Source organism: Chanos chanos, chromosome 6 (genome assembly GCF_902362185.1).
Source record: "Chanos chanos chromosome 6, fChaCha1.1, whole genome shotgun sequence".
In the NCBI taxonomy this organism is placed as follows: domain Eukaryota; kingdom Metazoa; phylum Chordata; class Actinopteri; order Gonorynchiformes; family Chanidae; genus Chanos; species Chanos chanos.
This window is the reverse complement of record NC_044500.1, coordinates 15,280,339-15,292,452: the sequence shown is the minus strand read 5'-3', so window position 1 is coordinate 15,292,452 and position 12,114 is coordinate 15,280,339. Positions and strand designations below refer to the sequence as shown.

The 12,114-nt window shown below is 38.7% G+C and overlaps 1 protein-coding gene across 2 annotated transcripts; it reads left to right on the top strand.

Moving 5' to 3' along the window:
- The first annotated feature begins 1,115 nt into the window (after positions 1-1,115).
- Positions 1,116-12,075, top strand: vmp1 (vacuole membrane protein 1). 2 transcript variants are annotated; one of them, XM_030777586.1, is made up of 12 exons: positions 1,116-1,157; positions 2,856-2,963; positions 3,268-3,400; positions 3,645-3,735; positions 4,166-4,276; positions 6,183-6,350; positions 6,557-6,688; positions 8,040-8,120; positions 8,424-8,540; positions 9,091-9,152; positions 10,608-10,710; positions 11,200-12,075. In XM_030777586.1, exons 2-12 carry the CDS (start codon positions 2,885-2,887, stop codon positions 11,341-11,343), a joined length of 1,221 nt encoding a protein of 406 aa, XP_030633446.1. In that variant the 5' UTR covers positions 1,116-1,157; positions 2,856-2,884; the 3' UTR covers positions 11,344-12,075. The 2 variants fall into 2 exon arrangements, with proteins under 2 accessions (XP_030633446.1, XP_030633445.1); XM_030777585.1 differs by lacking the exon at positions 1,116-1,157 and adding an exon at positions 1,807-1,842.
- The last annotated feature ends 39 nt before the right edge of the window (positions 12,076-12,114 follow it).

The following is a 12,114-nucleotide window of genomic DNA, read 5'->3' as shown; positions in this document are numbered from 1 at the left end:
TTGTTGCGTGCAACACGCACTCTGAACAAATAGGGAATAAAATTACAAAATTGTGATGATTCTTGGTGGGATTATTATTGTAAACTTGCTTAGATTAAAATGCAGCGCATTCAACCTTGAATCACATATCTCCGTTTTGTTAATCTGTCATTAATTATACTGCAAAGAGATGTTTCAGTGTACTGAGTGGAAATTTGAAGGACCATGCAATTAAAATGGTTTTTCAGCTGTTCCACGTTGAAAATACTATGGGATAAAAACTTTAGATTCAGATTTTTTTTTGTTTATGGTTTTTTTTTTTAGAATGTGAAAGTTTAAGGTGCTAGTGTCCTGAACCCAGCCTTTTGTAAGACGGTGTAGTGCATTTCTGTAGTTTCCCACAGGGTCCAGCATATGGAAATAGTGTCATTGGAAGGTTTGGATATTTTCACTATTTTTTTTTTTTTTTTTTTACAGTGCTGAATACTTCAAATCTTCAGTATCAGATATATTACAATGTACTCAGTGCTGCTATCTGGGTAGAGATTAATGCTTATTTGTACACTTAAATGATACAGTTTGTGTCTCACTTCCTTTTTTTTTTTTTTTTGAGTAAATGACCAGGTTTAATGAAACAAACTCCAGAGATTACACATGGTCTTTAAAATGTCACTTTGATATATCCAACACGTGGCAGACCTTTGATACATCAGAAATTCATGCCAACAGACAATGACTAGATAACTTTGTTGGATCAGTATTACAAGCTATCAGCCTTGTACCTTGTATCCAATGTACATCATTGATTTACATCTCATTTTTAATGGAGTTTGTCCCAGCAGGATAGTAATACATTAGAGTGTAACATTTGAGTTTAGGAATACAGTGATACAGCTGTTTATATCCTAAACAAGAGGGCTACAGTACACATATCTAAAACCTTTCAAATAGGCACACGAAAGTAATGTGCCAATGAGATGTCATTTTATAAGAGATTTTCACCTGAAGTGCTTCAATGTCCTGCTTCTTTTGTCCCTGCTATGGGAAAAATTACTGTATCTGCCAAATAGGGAAAAAAACAGATGATGCAACTGTGTCACATGATGCTGAGTATTGCACTTTGGGACCAGAAGACTATCAGTATTGCATCAGCAGAGTTTAGTTCTTCAAACCAACAGGTAGAAGTCTTTATCAGTCATGTTCTGGAGTTCATTATATGATTTTAAAAATTAGACCATTGCTATTATGTTTCTTCAGGAAAGGTCTGTGATGTAGGACATGGGATTTAACATACAAATGGTTACAGTTATCTGTAGCTTTGACAAGTTCAGAACATCACAATGATGTGAGCTGTTAGATACAGTTCTGTCATAGCGTTAAAGATCAGGTTTTAGCTAGCCAGCTTTCAGAGCAACTTTGTTTTCATTCACTGTTATAAGACTTGTGCCAGAGGCCACTGTCTTTGTTTGCATCTGTAAACTCAATGGCAAAACACTAAGTGATCATAAAACACTTTGTATGCTTTATAGTTAAATATTCGTAACCCCGTTCACTTATTGCTGTTAAATATTATTCATGTTGCTCACCTATTATTTTATTATTTTAGCTCACCTATTAGTTTTCACTTCTTTGTCTGTCATGCGATGACTACAGCAATGTACAAATAATATTAGATATTGAATGTAATTAACTTAGATCAGCCATAGGTACCTAGTGCTTCAACAAAAGTATTCGAACTCTTCGAGGACTTTTATTATGAAACTGTTGATAAAGCTTATTGACGAGGCCCGGAAATACCCTTTTAAACTTATTAGCGTAAGCGTGACACCGGCTTTTGAGGGACCTACTAGCAAGGAGCTGGAGGTATGGTAGTAACTTATTTATGTCGCAAAAGTATCTCCCTTGAGCTTCCCGCTACGAAAAACTGGCTGGTAGATTTAAACTGCATCTTAGAATTCTGATTACTACAGCACTTCACTGAACTGTGAGACTAACCCAGTGTCTGGATGAAGACAGCCAAGTTAGCATGTCAGACAGCTAGTCGTTTCGCAATATTGTATTCATTAAGATAGCTATCTTAGCAACGGTTGAACATGCTGTAGTTGCGTGATACAGTTGTTACCGTGTATTATGTCTAAGTATCATACGATTTAAGATTATTCCATTTTGTGTTTGGTTTAATTTATTATTTTTATCAGGTAGGAGAACATTAATAGTCGTTGAGCTACTAGGTCCGAAGTCTCGTTTGCCTTAATCTAGGTAGCTAGCTAGCAAGCAAGTGGCTTTTCATTTCACAGGAAGCGGTCAGGCTACCCTTCATTTATGCCACCGGAATAGCATCTTTGTTCTAAAATTCCACCAGAAATACCCCAACGCTAATTAATGTTAAGCATTGCTGTTAATTTATACAATATAGTCCGACAAGTCACATCACCCGTTCACATGAACCAGGGCTTGCTGATTAGCCTATTACTACACTGTTTTTAAAACTGCAAGGTTGTTAGCTCTCTCTTTCTTATTAATGAGGTTTTTAATTCAAAGGTCGTGTCCTACCTCTTGAGTAATTCGGTTTACCAAAGTCCCCATACAGTATGCCACGACGAAGCCATTGTCTCTATTTCTAAATCATTGTTTTAACTGTTACTGAAATACGGATTCACTTTCAGAGCTAAAGCCTCATTTTAGCTTTTTTTAAATATATATATATATATATATATACGAATACGAGATGCAACAACTTAATGGAGTTAGTGCTTCCTCCTTTGCTCAAATGTTTTTAGTTTGACGTTTTCTAGCGCAGAACTCAGTGTTTGAAACTAACGTTTCAAACGTTAATTTACTCTAATGTAATGATAACCTTACTATTTTGCCCTTAGGCGGTCTGATCTATTAACGCATCAGTGAGATGGCTGAAAACGCAACTGACGGGGAATTACCTCAAAAACGTGTAGGATCTAAAGAAAAGCAAAATGGAAATTCGACAGGTTGGTACAACCGTAAATAAAGACAGTGTTTCTCCAACAACATCCGTAATGAAAACATCCAGTTAAACCGGTCAGACGTCACTTACATTGACAAAGTGCTATTGCAGAGAAAAGTAAACCTATACTCATTGCTGATAAACGTAGCCATCTTTGTTGAAATTAGTAAGGTCATTTGAGTCCTCCATGTAGAGGGATTTGTCAAGATGTCTGTCAGATATTCTCAAAAATTATTTAAAAGAATGTGAAGTTAATCTGTTAGAGACTCTGAGTTAATTTTGACAGCTGTCTCCCCCTTTGTCTCCAGACTCTTCAGTCAAAGAGAGAAAGCAGCAGGAGAGAGATGAGCGTCTCTCTCTTGTGCTGTGGAGGAGACCGCTTACAACTATACAGTATTTCTGTCTAGAAACTCTCATTACCTTAAAGGACTGGACGTTTAAGTAAGTGGTTTTGCCTTTTGTTGTGTTCCACAACACACTGAGATAGTGGCTGAGCTGTGTCATCCCAAGTCACCTCTCATTTTGCATGTTGCCATGGCGAAACGTTTGTGTCTGAGTTATCAGTGGTCAAGGCACTAACTTCTCATTTGAATTGTCTTTTGGGTTGTACAGTTTGGTGAATGTTTAGCAAGATCTGCCCAGCTAGTTCAGTGGCTTAAAATTAACCCAGTTTTCACCTTTTTAGGTTGTGGAGGAGAAGGGGCACAGTCTTTTTGGCCTTACTGCTTTTTTCACTTTTTTCATTGGCCTACTCAATAGAGGGAGCACATCAGAAGGTGAGAACTGCTTCATCTGTTATAGTACATTTGTATTAAGTTAATGGTTCATTCTTTTGTAATGATAATAGTTTGTTAGGTAAATGACTAAAGTGTTTATGATGCTAAATGATGTGTAGTGTTTTATAGTGGGTTAGGATTGCTTTTTGGGATATGCTATAGCTAATCTCTACCATATTGTGTCTGTTTTTAAAAAAAAAAGAAAACATTTGATCTCAAAATTAAGGGAAATGGTGCTGTAAATATATGTGTAAGCCAAAACAGCTTCTTTAACTTTGTCAATAAAATGATGGAATACTGGAATAACCGTGAAATACTTCTGATTATGAAGTACAGATTGTTCTAAAATAGGGGATGCTTCTGCTCAGTGTTCTAATGAGTCCTGTTGTCTTACATTTAACTGACTTTTTAACTTATTTCAACTCTGCAGTACATACAGTACTTGGAGAAGAAGTTCCTTTGGTGTGCCTACTGGGTAGGCTTGGGTATTTTGTCCTCAGTAGGTCTTGGCACAGGCCTGCACACTTTTCTGTTGTACCTGGTAAGTTCCCTGCATTGGTTTGTGATCTCAGCATCAGAAAGAGGCATCATACATTCATTAACTGATGTGTTTGATCGTACCTACCGTGGACAGCCATGTTAAACATTACTGTATGTTGGGAATGGCGTGATATAGCCTAACACATTACTTTTAAGTAATATATATACATCTTAAATTATCGTGGAACCATGTGATGTCTTATGGTATAATCCAAACAAACAGTCCAAGTTCATTGTTCTACACCTTTTAAAAACTCAGCCAATTGTAGCTCACAGGGAAGAGGAGAAACAACCTTAAGGCAAACAGAAAAATGCACGCCACTTATCTAACCCTTATCAACATAGGATATCTTTCACAATGATGTAGTATGGATAACAGGTAAGTTAAATAAGCTTGCTCTGCCAGTGGTTGTCCTGTTTGCATTATCTAGATGTGGTTTCCTTCAGTGGGAGAAAGCATGCTAATGCACCTTCATTTTCTCACATGCTAATATGTTAAGATATGAGGTATGGTTTATGCCTGTTTTAAATTTTTAAAAATTACATCACCACTCTTATCCCGAAGCTATCAGCACAAGCTTTGTTGATGTTGAGAAAGTGATGTCTTTCTGCATAAGCAGTTTTTGAATGTTTTTGAACCTACCGTTATCATTTTCCGTGCAAACAAACTCTCTTTTAGCACATGCAAAATTAAATATTAATCATAGAAAACAGCAAATCAAAGCTAACAGACGGATTTAGCGAGACAGTAGTAATTCTTTATTGCTGTATAGAATCCTTTGTCATCCTGCATACTGTGTGGAAAAGCAGTATCTGTCCCTTGTCACCTTTGCCTTTTGACTCTGTTCAGATGAATGTTCTTTTGTGCGGCATGTATTGAAATAGTTGAAATTTGTCACAAATGTCTGAAGAGATCTGTTGATTTCTTTTCACGTATTTGACAGTCCTACCGTCGAACTTAAAGTGCAGCCCGTCTGTGAGGAGTTGCTGATTGTATATTTTTTACGTGACACAGGATGAGAAGTCTAAATTTGTCATACGAGTAATGTAATATACACATCACCCCGTGAGGAACTTCTGACTCGTCCGTGGTGACTCTGCCATGAGCATCTTATGAGCTCATCCCCACAGTGTGACTGGAGCAGAGATATTCCTCCCTGAATAGATGTTTTCACATGCGCTGGCTGGCTCCCAATGGCAGCCAAGAATCCGAATGCTGAGCGATCGCAGGCTTTGGAAAGTCCACTGAATTTCTTCCCTGGATGTCTGTGGGAAGTAGCAGGCTGTGATTTCACTATCCCATGCCTTCTGTAGAAGAAATGTCAGATGTTTATGTGTTTGACTTGGAAGCCATTCTGGTTGTGGCACCCCCCCCTCATATGTTTCAACATAACAACCAACCCTGGGAAAATACCATAGATGGTGTTCCTGACTTAAGTATTTGGTTAGAGATTGGATTAAGTATTGTTTTATGGTCCATGAATCTACTACTCCATTTACTTAAAAAAAAAAAAGATTAAGAATTCTACTCAATACCAACAAGAGGGTGACTTTGTCACTGTCGTATTGTCTGGCCAGATGCTTACATCTTTTGTTTATAGAAATGAGTAATCAGCATTTCCAAATGAGAGTTAAAGAAGACAATTTTAGAAGGGATTTAGCACAATTTAAGTGTATGAAAGTTAAGCATAAATATGTAACGAAGCTGCTTCATGTGTGATAACTTGTAAGACACTAAAGAGTTGGAGTTTTTTCTTTTTTTTAAGAGATATGCATCAGCAGTCCAAAGACTGTTTTGGTTTATGTGTGTTTTTTAAATGAAGAGCATTATTTTTTTAATCTGATGAGAATTTTTACTCTGAATTAACTTACATTTTGACCCTCTTTTCTCTTTTCTCTCTCTGTAGGGTCCACACATAGCTTCTGTCACCTTGGCTGCGTACGAGTGTGGCTCAGTGAACTTCCCCGAGCCTCCGTACCCGGACCAGATCGTGTGTCCGGAGGACGAGGTGGTAAAGAGCAGCATTTCTCTTTGGGCCATCATGTCGAAAGTCCGCCTAGAAGCCTGCATGTGGGTGAGTCAACAGAAACGTTTACGTGAGATGAGAAAACAAAGACACCTCAGAAACAAACACTCGCCAACAACATCCCCCATTCTGTGCCCCAGAGAGGACATCTAGTCTCAGAAGCTGCGATACAATGGCTCTGTTTTAGCCTGATGGTGAGTGTGTGTGTGTGTGTGTGTGTATGTGTGTGTGTGTGTGTGTTTATGGTCATCCAGGGTGCAGGCACAGCGATTGGGGAGCTGCCTCCTTACTTCATGGCTCGGGCAGCCCGTCTCTCCGGGGCGGAGCCAGATGATGAAGACTACGAAGAATTTGAGGAGATGCTGGAACAAGCACAGAGTGCACAGGTGAGCGTTAGCTCAATAACGCTCTGGTCTTCCTCTGTCTCCTTTGCCCTTGTTTGCATCTCTTCAAAGGTTGAATGAATTTTCTCTTGTAATCCCTTGCAAGCTTATGCAAAACAATGGAATAAAGGTAGTTTTTTTATGTTATATCTCAGACCACCAACCCTGATTGCCAGTCAAAGCAGTGAAAGGTAATTAGGTTTAATTGCTTTCCGGTTTAAAAAAAAAAAAAGAGAGAGAGAGATTCAAGTTGCTGTTCTTTACGTTGATGGACCGACCTCCCAGGATGCGACATGCCCGAGATCCTGTAGCCCAAGGATATCGGCATGCCCTCTTGTATGCCCTACTTCAGTAAGCCCTCACAAGGTTGTGGTTTGCCCAGACTTGTCACATGACTTCCATGAAAGGCCCTCCCCTGACTTCCAGTAAAGCCTTTGAAAACTGCCTGACTCACAGGGAGAGCTTCTCTTTAATCATGGCCTCAGACTTTGAGTGGACCCTTCATGTACAGTGTACCCTGAGAGATTTTCAACTGATGGCATTAAGCGTCAAAACATGATCTCAGTAAAATGCTGAGTCAGCGAGCCCTTCAGATCCTGACCGCCGTTCTTAAATTCAATTTGGGAGGTTGAAACATATCCTTTTAGGTAAATGTTTATCAAGCCTTTATGGTACCTTTTTTTTTTTCTTTTCTTTTTTTTCTTTTTTTTGGTCTGGTAAAAATTCCATAGCTTCCTTGTTGAGCTTGTCTCCATCCTCACTCAGCAGGAGAGAGCGGTTTAGATCTGAGTTTGACCACATTCCAACCGTAGCGAGGCTGGCAGATGAAGAGCCCCATTCAATTGCAGTTATTCGTTTAAAGTCAAACACAGTGGTCGCGCTTTGTATCAGTTTCCTCTTTGTACAGTAGAGGTTCTGATCTTGTATCTTAACATCCATATATTTTTTTAAGAGCTTTCTGGGTAAATCCAAGCATGCAGTTACCAACTTGGGTACTTGTCAAGTTTATAGCAGTACATTCAGAAACTAGCTTTCCGGTTTCCGAGGTTACGACAGGGAGCTTATAATATCAGGGAAGTGTATCGGTGTTAGTTTCAGAAGCGTGACAAATAAACATGTGCTGTAGTGCAGAGTGACAAGTAATATTTGAAATGGTGTGCTGCTTAAAATACACCTCCATGGCTCATTTCCACTTTGGTTATATCAGCAGAGTGCACTGCTGTATATTCTGCATTGGAAACTCAGAGCTGTTGAGTGAAATTCAGAAATCTTTAAAACTGAAGTATCTGATGTCCAGAATATGCCCCCACCCCACCCCTACCCCCTAATATAAATAAATAATTTTTGTTTACAGGATTTTGCCACAAGAGCAAAGCTAGCTGTACAAAATTTGGTCCAGAAAGTCGGATTCTTTGGAATTCTAGCCTGCGCCTCTGTGAGTTAATTTTGGTTATTCTTTGTTTATTTTACAGGACTAAATCTCTTTTTCAGTTCTTTTTAAATGAAGAAAGTAAACATGCTGTTATGTGAACTTTAAGTGGTCTTTCCCAATTTTTCACTTGGATTTGACAGTGCAATCCGTTTTGTTAAAGTTCAGTGTATAGTTTTGTTATGTTATAGTATAGAGAGTACTGCACTACACATAAAATAAACGTCTTGAAACTGAACTTTAAAGACGTGCAGGATTCAGTCTTTCTTTTGCTCTTTTTTTATAATCCTGTTTTTATATGTCTCACAGATCCCTAACCCATTGTTTGACCTGGCTGGAATTACATGTGGCCACTTTTTGGTTCCTTTCTGGACCTTCTTCGGAGCCACACTTATAGGAAAGGCAGTTATCAAAATGCACATCCAGGTATAAATGGCGTCACTGTTTAAGACTGATTCAAAACAGAGCAATTTTTTCCCCTGTCTCCTTTCTTATTTTGATTTAGCATCAAGATGTTTGTATTGTGAAGATGATTTCACCGCCAAGCAGTCTCGGCTGGTTATAGAAAGGGGATTCCTTTCCATTTGTTAGTATGACCACACGTGAGCTCCTCAGTTACTGACCTCTTCTGTTTAACCTCTATCGAACGATCGCCCCCTGTGAATACCTCCTCTGCTTAGTCTAAAGCAGTGACTAATCTAATTCCAGACAATTTGATTTCTTTTGAGTTATAGCCATCTAAGTAACCTGCCACATCACTGTCTTATACCAGGCAGTGATCTCACCGGTTGTCTCATAGCTTCTGGGGTCAGTTGGGGGGTGGGGGGGGTGATTGTCTCCTGCAGACATGAACTGCCCTTGGGGCCTCATGTGTCATAGAGCCTCTTGGCTTAGCAGACAGACCTCTTAGCCCTCCCACGACTGATATGTTATTCACCACACTTAAACGCTGTCTACTTTTGTGTCTTTCCCACAGAAACTGTTTGTTATTATAACGTTCAGCAAGCACATAGTGGAACAGATGGTGTCTCTGATTGGGTGAGTAATCGATCATCTGTGTGGTTGAGTGAGAGAGACACTGAAAAGCAGCAATCAGTCATTATGGGTCATTTGTTAGGAAACGAAGGGGAAAAAAAAAGAAGAAGCAGATAAAATGATAAGTGAATTAACACCCTTAACAGGAAATAAAATCTCTGTATTGTGCCACCTCTGAAAAGCATTTCACATTAAAATGAATCACAGAAACCAGGAAATTAAGTAGAAATTAAAGAGGGAACCTGGTGCTCGCTGAGTCGTCAAACTCATGGTTTTCAAAATGTGGAGTTTCTTTCATTCAGATGAAGGGCTGCATTTCTCTCGGGTACCACTGTGGTTAGATTCTTGGAGTTCTCTCTGAATCATCGTATGATCCATTGAACTGCTTATTCTTAGATGCAATGTGGCAATGCTTTGTCTGTTGCAGATATTGGTTATTTGTGGTAAGTACTGGTCGGATGGAAACAGGAAGGGATCCAGAAGAACAATATGTCCTCTCCTTTCATTTGAAGCATGACTCAAAGCTCTTATCGTAAATCATTTGCAAATATCAGTGTCTTCCGTTCAGGATGCGTAGATTTAATTTGTTTTTTGTTTTTTTTTTGTTCTGTGCATCGTTCAATGCACGGTTCTGCTAGGTCATTGTCAGAGTTTCCCATACTGATCACGTCATTCCAGACAAAGCTAGAAAGTATGAAACCATCAAACGTTATGAAAAGCTTTGATGAAGTTAACGGTTGAGCCTGCTGCATCTGTCCTCTCATTTTGAAATTTGGTGACATAGACAGGGCTCTTAATCATCGCTCTATGGCGGCTGGCATGTGTATCAGTGGCTAGCCACCCAGCAATGTGCCACAAGGTTTCTTTGTTCTTGAACATAAAGGAAAAAAAAGTCAAAATGAAATTGCTGACGAATGTCTATCTTTCCTTTCTTATTAAACATCTGAATATTGTATCATGCGCTGATAATTACGAGATCTTCTAACTCAACTGCAGCACTTTGAATTGTAATGCAAGTGATACGCAGTGAGGTGTTCTTCAACCGTTAGACACTCCCACGTATCAATATTTCCTCCTTTTTGCTGCATCGAAGAGTCACAAATAAGGGATGAGACGTGAAGTTCACACCCTTTCAAATCAGGGCAGTGCTTGTTTATTCCCTATATGGAAGTGATGACACAAGGCCGACTCACTTCCTCGTGCATTAGCCCAGACCAGTTCCTACAAGAAACACCGTGATATAAATGAGGGCTGACTTTGCTCATTGTACAGAGTTGAAAGACACCCTCTGATGGAGGTGTTGTTTGAATCTAAGGAGCGCCAGGAAAGTCTCCTGTTATTCACTGGGAACCCTTTACTTGTTCAGCCACCCTCTTGTTCATGATGGTCTGGTAAGTCTTGGTTGATCTAACGTTGATTTTTTTCCTTTTTTTTTTTTTTTTTTTATTGGGCTGACAGAGCTATTCCAGGGGTTGGGCCTTCCCTTCAGAAGCCTTTCAGTGAATACCTGGAGGCCCAAAGGACTAAACTCCATCACCGAGCTGGAGAAAGCTCACCTGCGGTAAGAGCACACACTTCAGTCTCTCTAGCTCACATTTTATGCCACAGGCAAAACCTAATAGGTTTGCGGTACTTTGAACGAAAATCTGTTAGTGATACAAGCTACTTCACAAAGTAACTTCTTCTTATTGGATTTCCTCTTTTTTTTTTTTCATTAGATTCATTTGATTGTACTTTCAAGTTAAAGTACTAACTGATAATAGCTTTTAATGCAGGGAAATATGTGAGAAACTGAAATTTTTACAAAGATACAGAAAACAATGCCGTCTTTGCTTTAGACAAAACGTCATAGACGAGTTCATTTAAATATATTTTCTTACCCAAGTCGCAAGCAGCAAATCTCACAGTAGTTTTTAAACACTTAACCATAACTACATATGGTGAAAAATAATGTATCTCATGACAGTACATCCACAGTGTAGTATATAGTGTTATATTTCCTAAAGGTTTGATTTGTTAGTTAAAGGCTGTTTTTGCTGTCTCTGTGCAGGGCGAGAACTGGCTGTCCTGGGTGTTTGAGAAAGTGGTACTCGTCATGGTCTGCTATTTTATTATTTCTATCGTAAACTCCATGGCTCAGAGCTACGCCAAGCGGCTCCAGCAGAAGAAGTATTCAGAGGGGAAAACCAAGTGATAGACTCACAGTTATCCATCTCATGCTCCCAGTGTGGAAGCTAAAAAAGAGAAAAAAGGCATCTAAGCTGAACAGGCACTAATTTATTTGTGCTTCTATATAAATATATATATATATATATGTATTGTTATGTTGGTTCCTTAAGTTGTTGTTGTCCCTCTCTCATATGTCTGTGGTGTGTTTGGCTATTAAAATCTGATGTTATAACAATGTCATTTTTACCTTTACAGAGACTAAGCAGTCTTAACAAAGGCTGTGAGCAGTAATATTTGTTGCAATGCCTTATGCAACACGGAGGGTCATGCTTCCATTGAAGTGAATATGATTCTTAATCACATGATTTATGAATGGTTTATTTAATTTCTATGGTATGGGTGAACTGAATCGAATGGTTGTCATTTCCTGTTCATATTACGATGCAAGGGTGTTTTCAGGGATACAACTTATCTCTCTTTTTAAAGAAAAAAAAACGATCAGATGTCATTTTGTGTTAATCTAAGAAAATAGCAATATCAAAGTATCTATGTGGTTACTCGATAGTTTGCACATCCTGTAAATAATATTTGTGTTTTACATACACAAATACACATGTATTTCTTAATGTCTGGAGAGTACTAAACCAAAATGTAACAGAAAGGATGTTCTTTGTAACTGTACATGACATTACGATTAACCTTGCATTTTTTAATCCGCACGTGTAGATTTGAAACATTTGATCAAACCATAAAACGTTGCAATGATTCTTCTGTCTTCCTGTCTGGATTTGTTTTA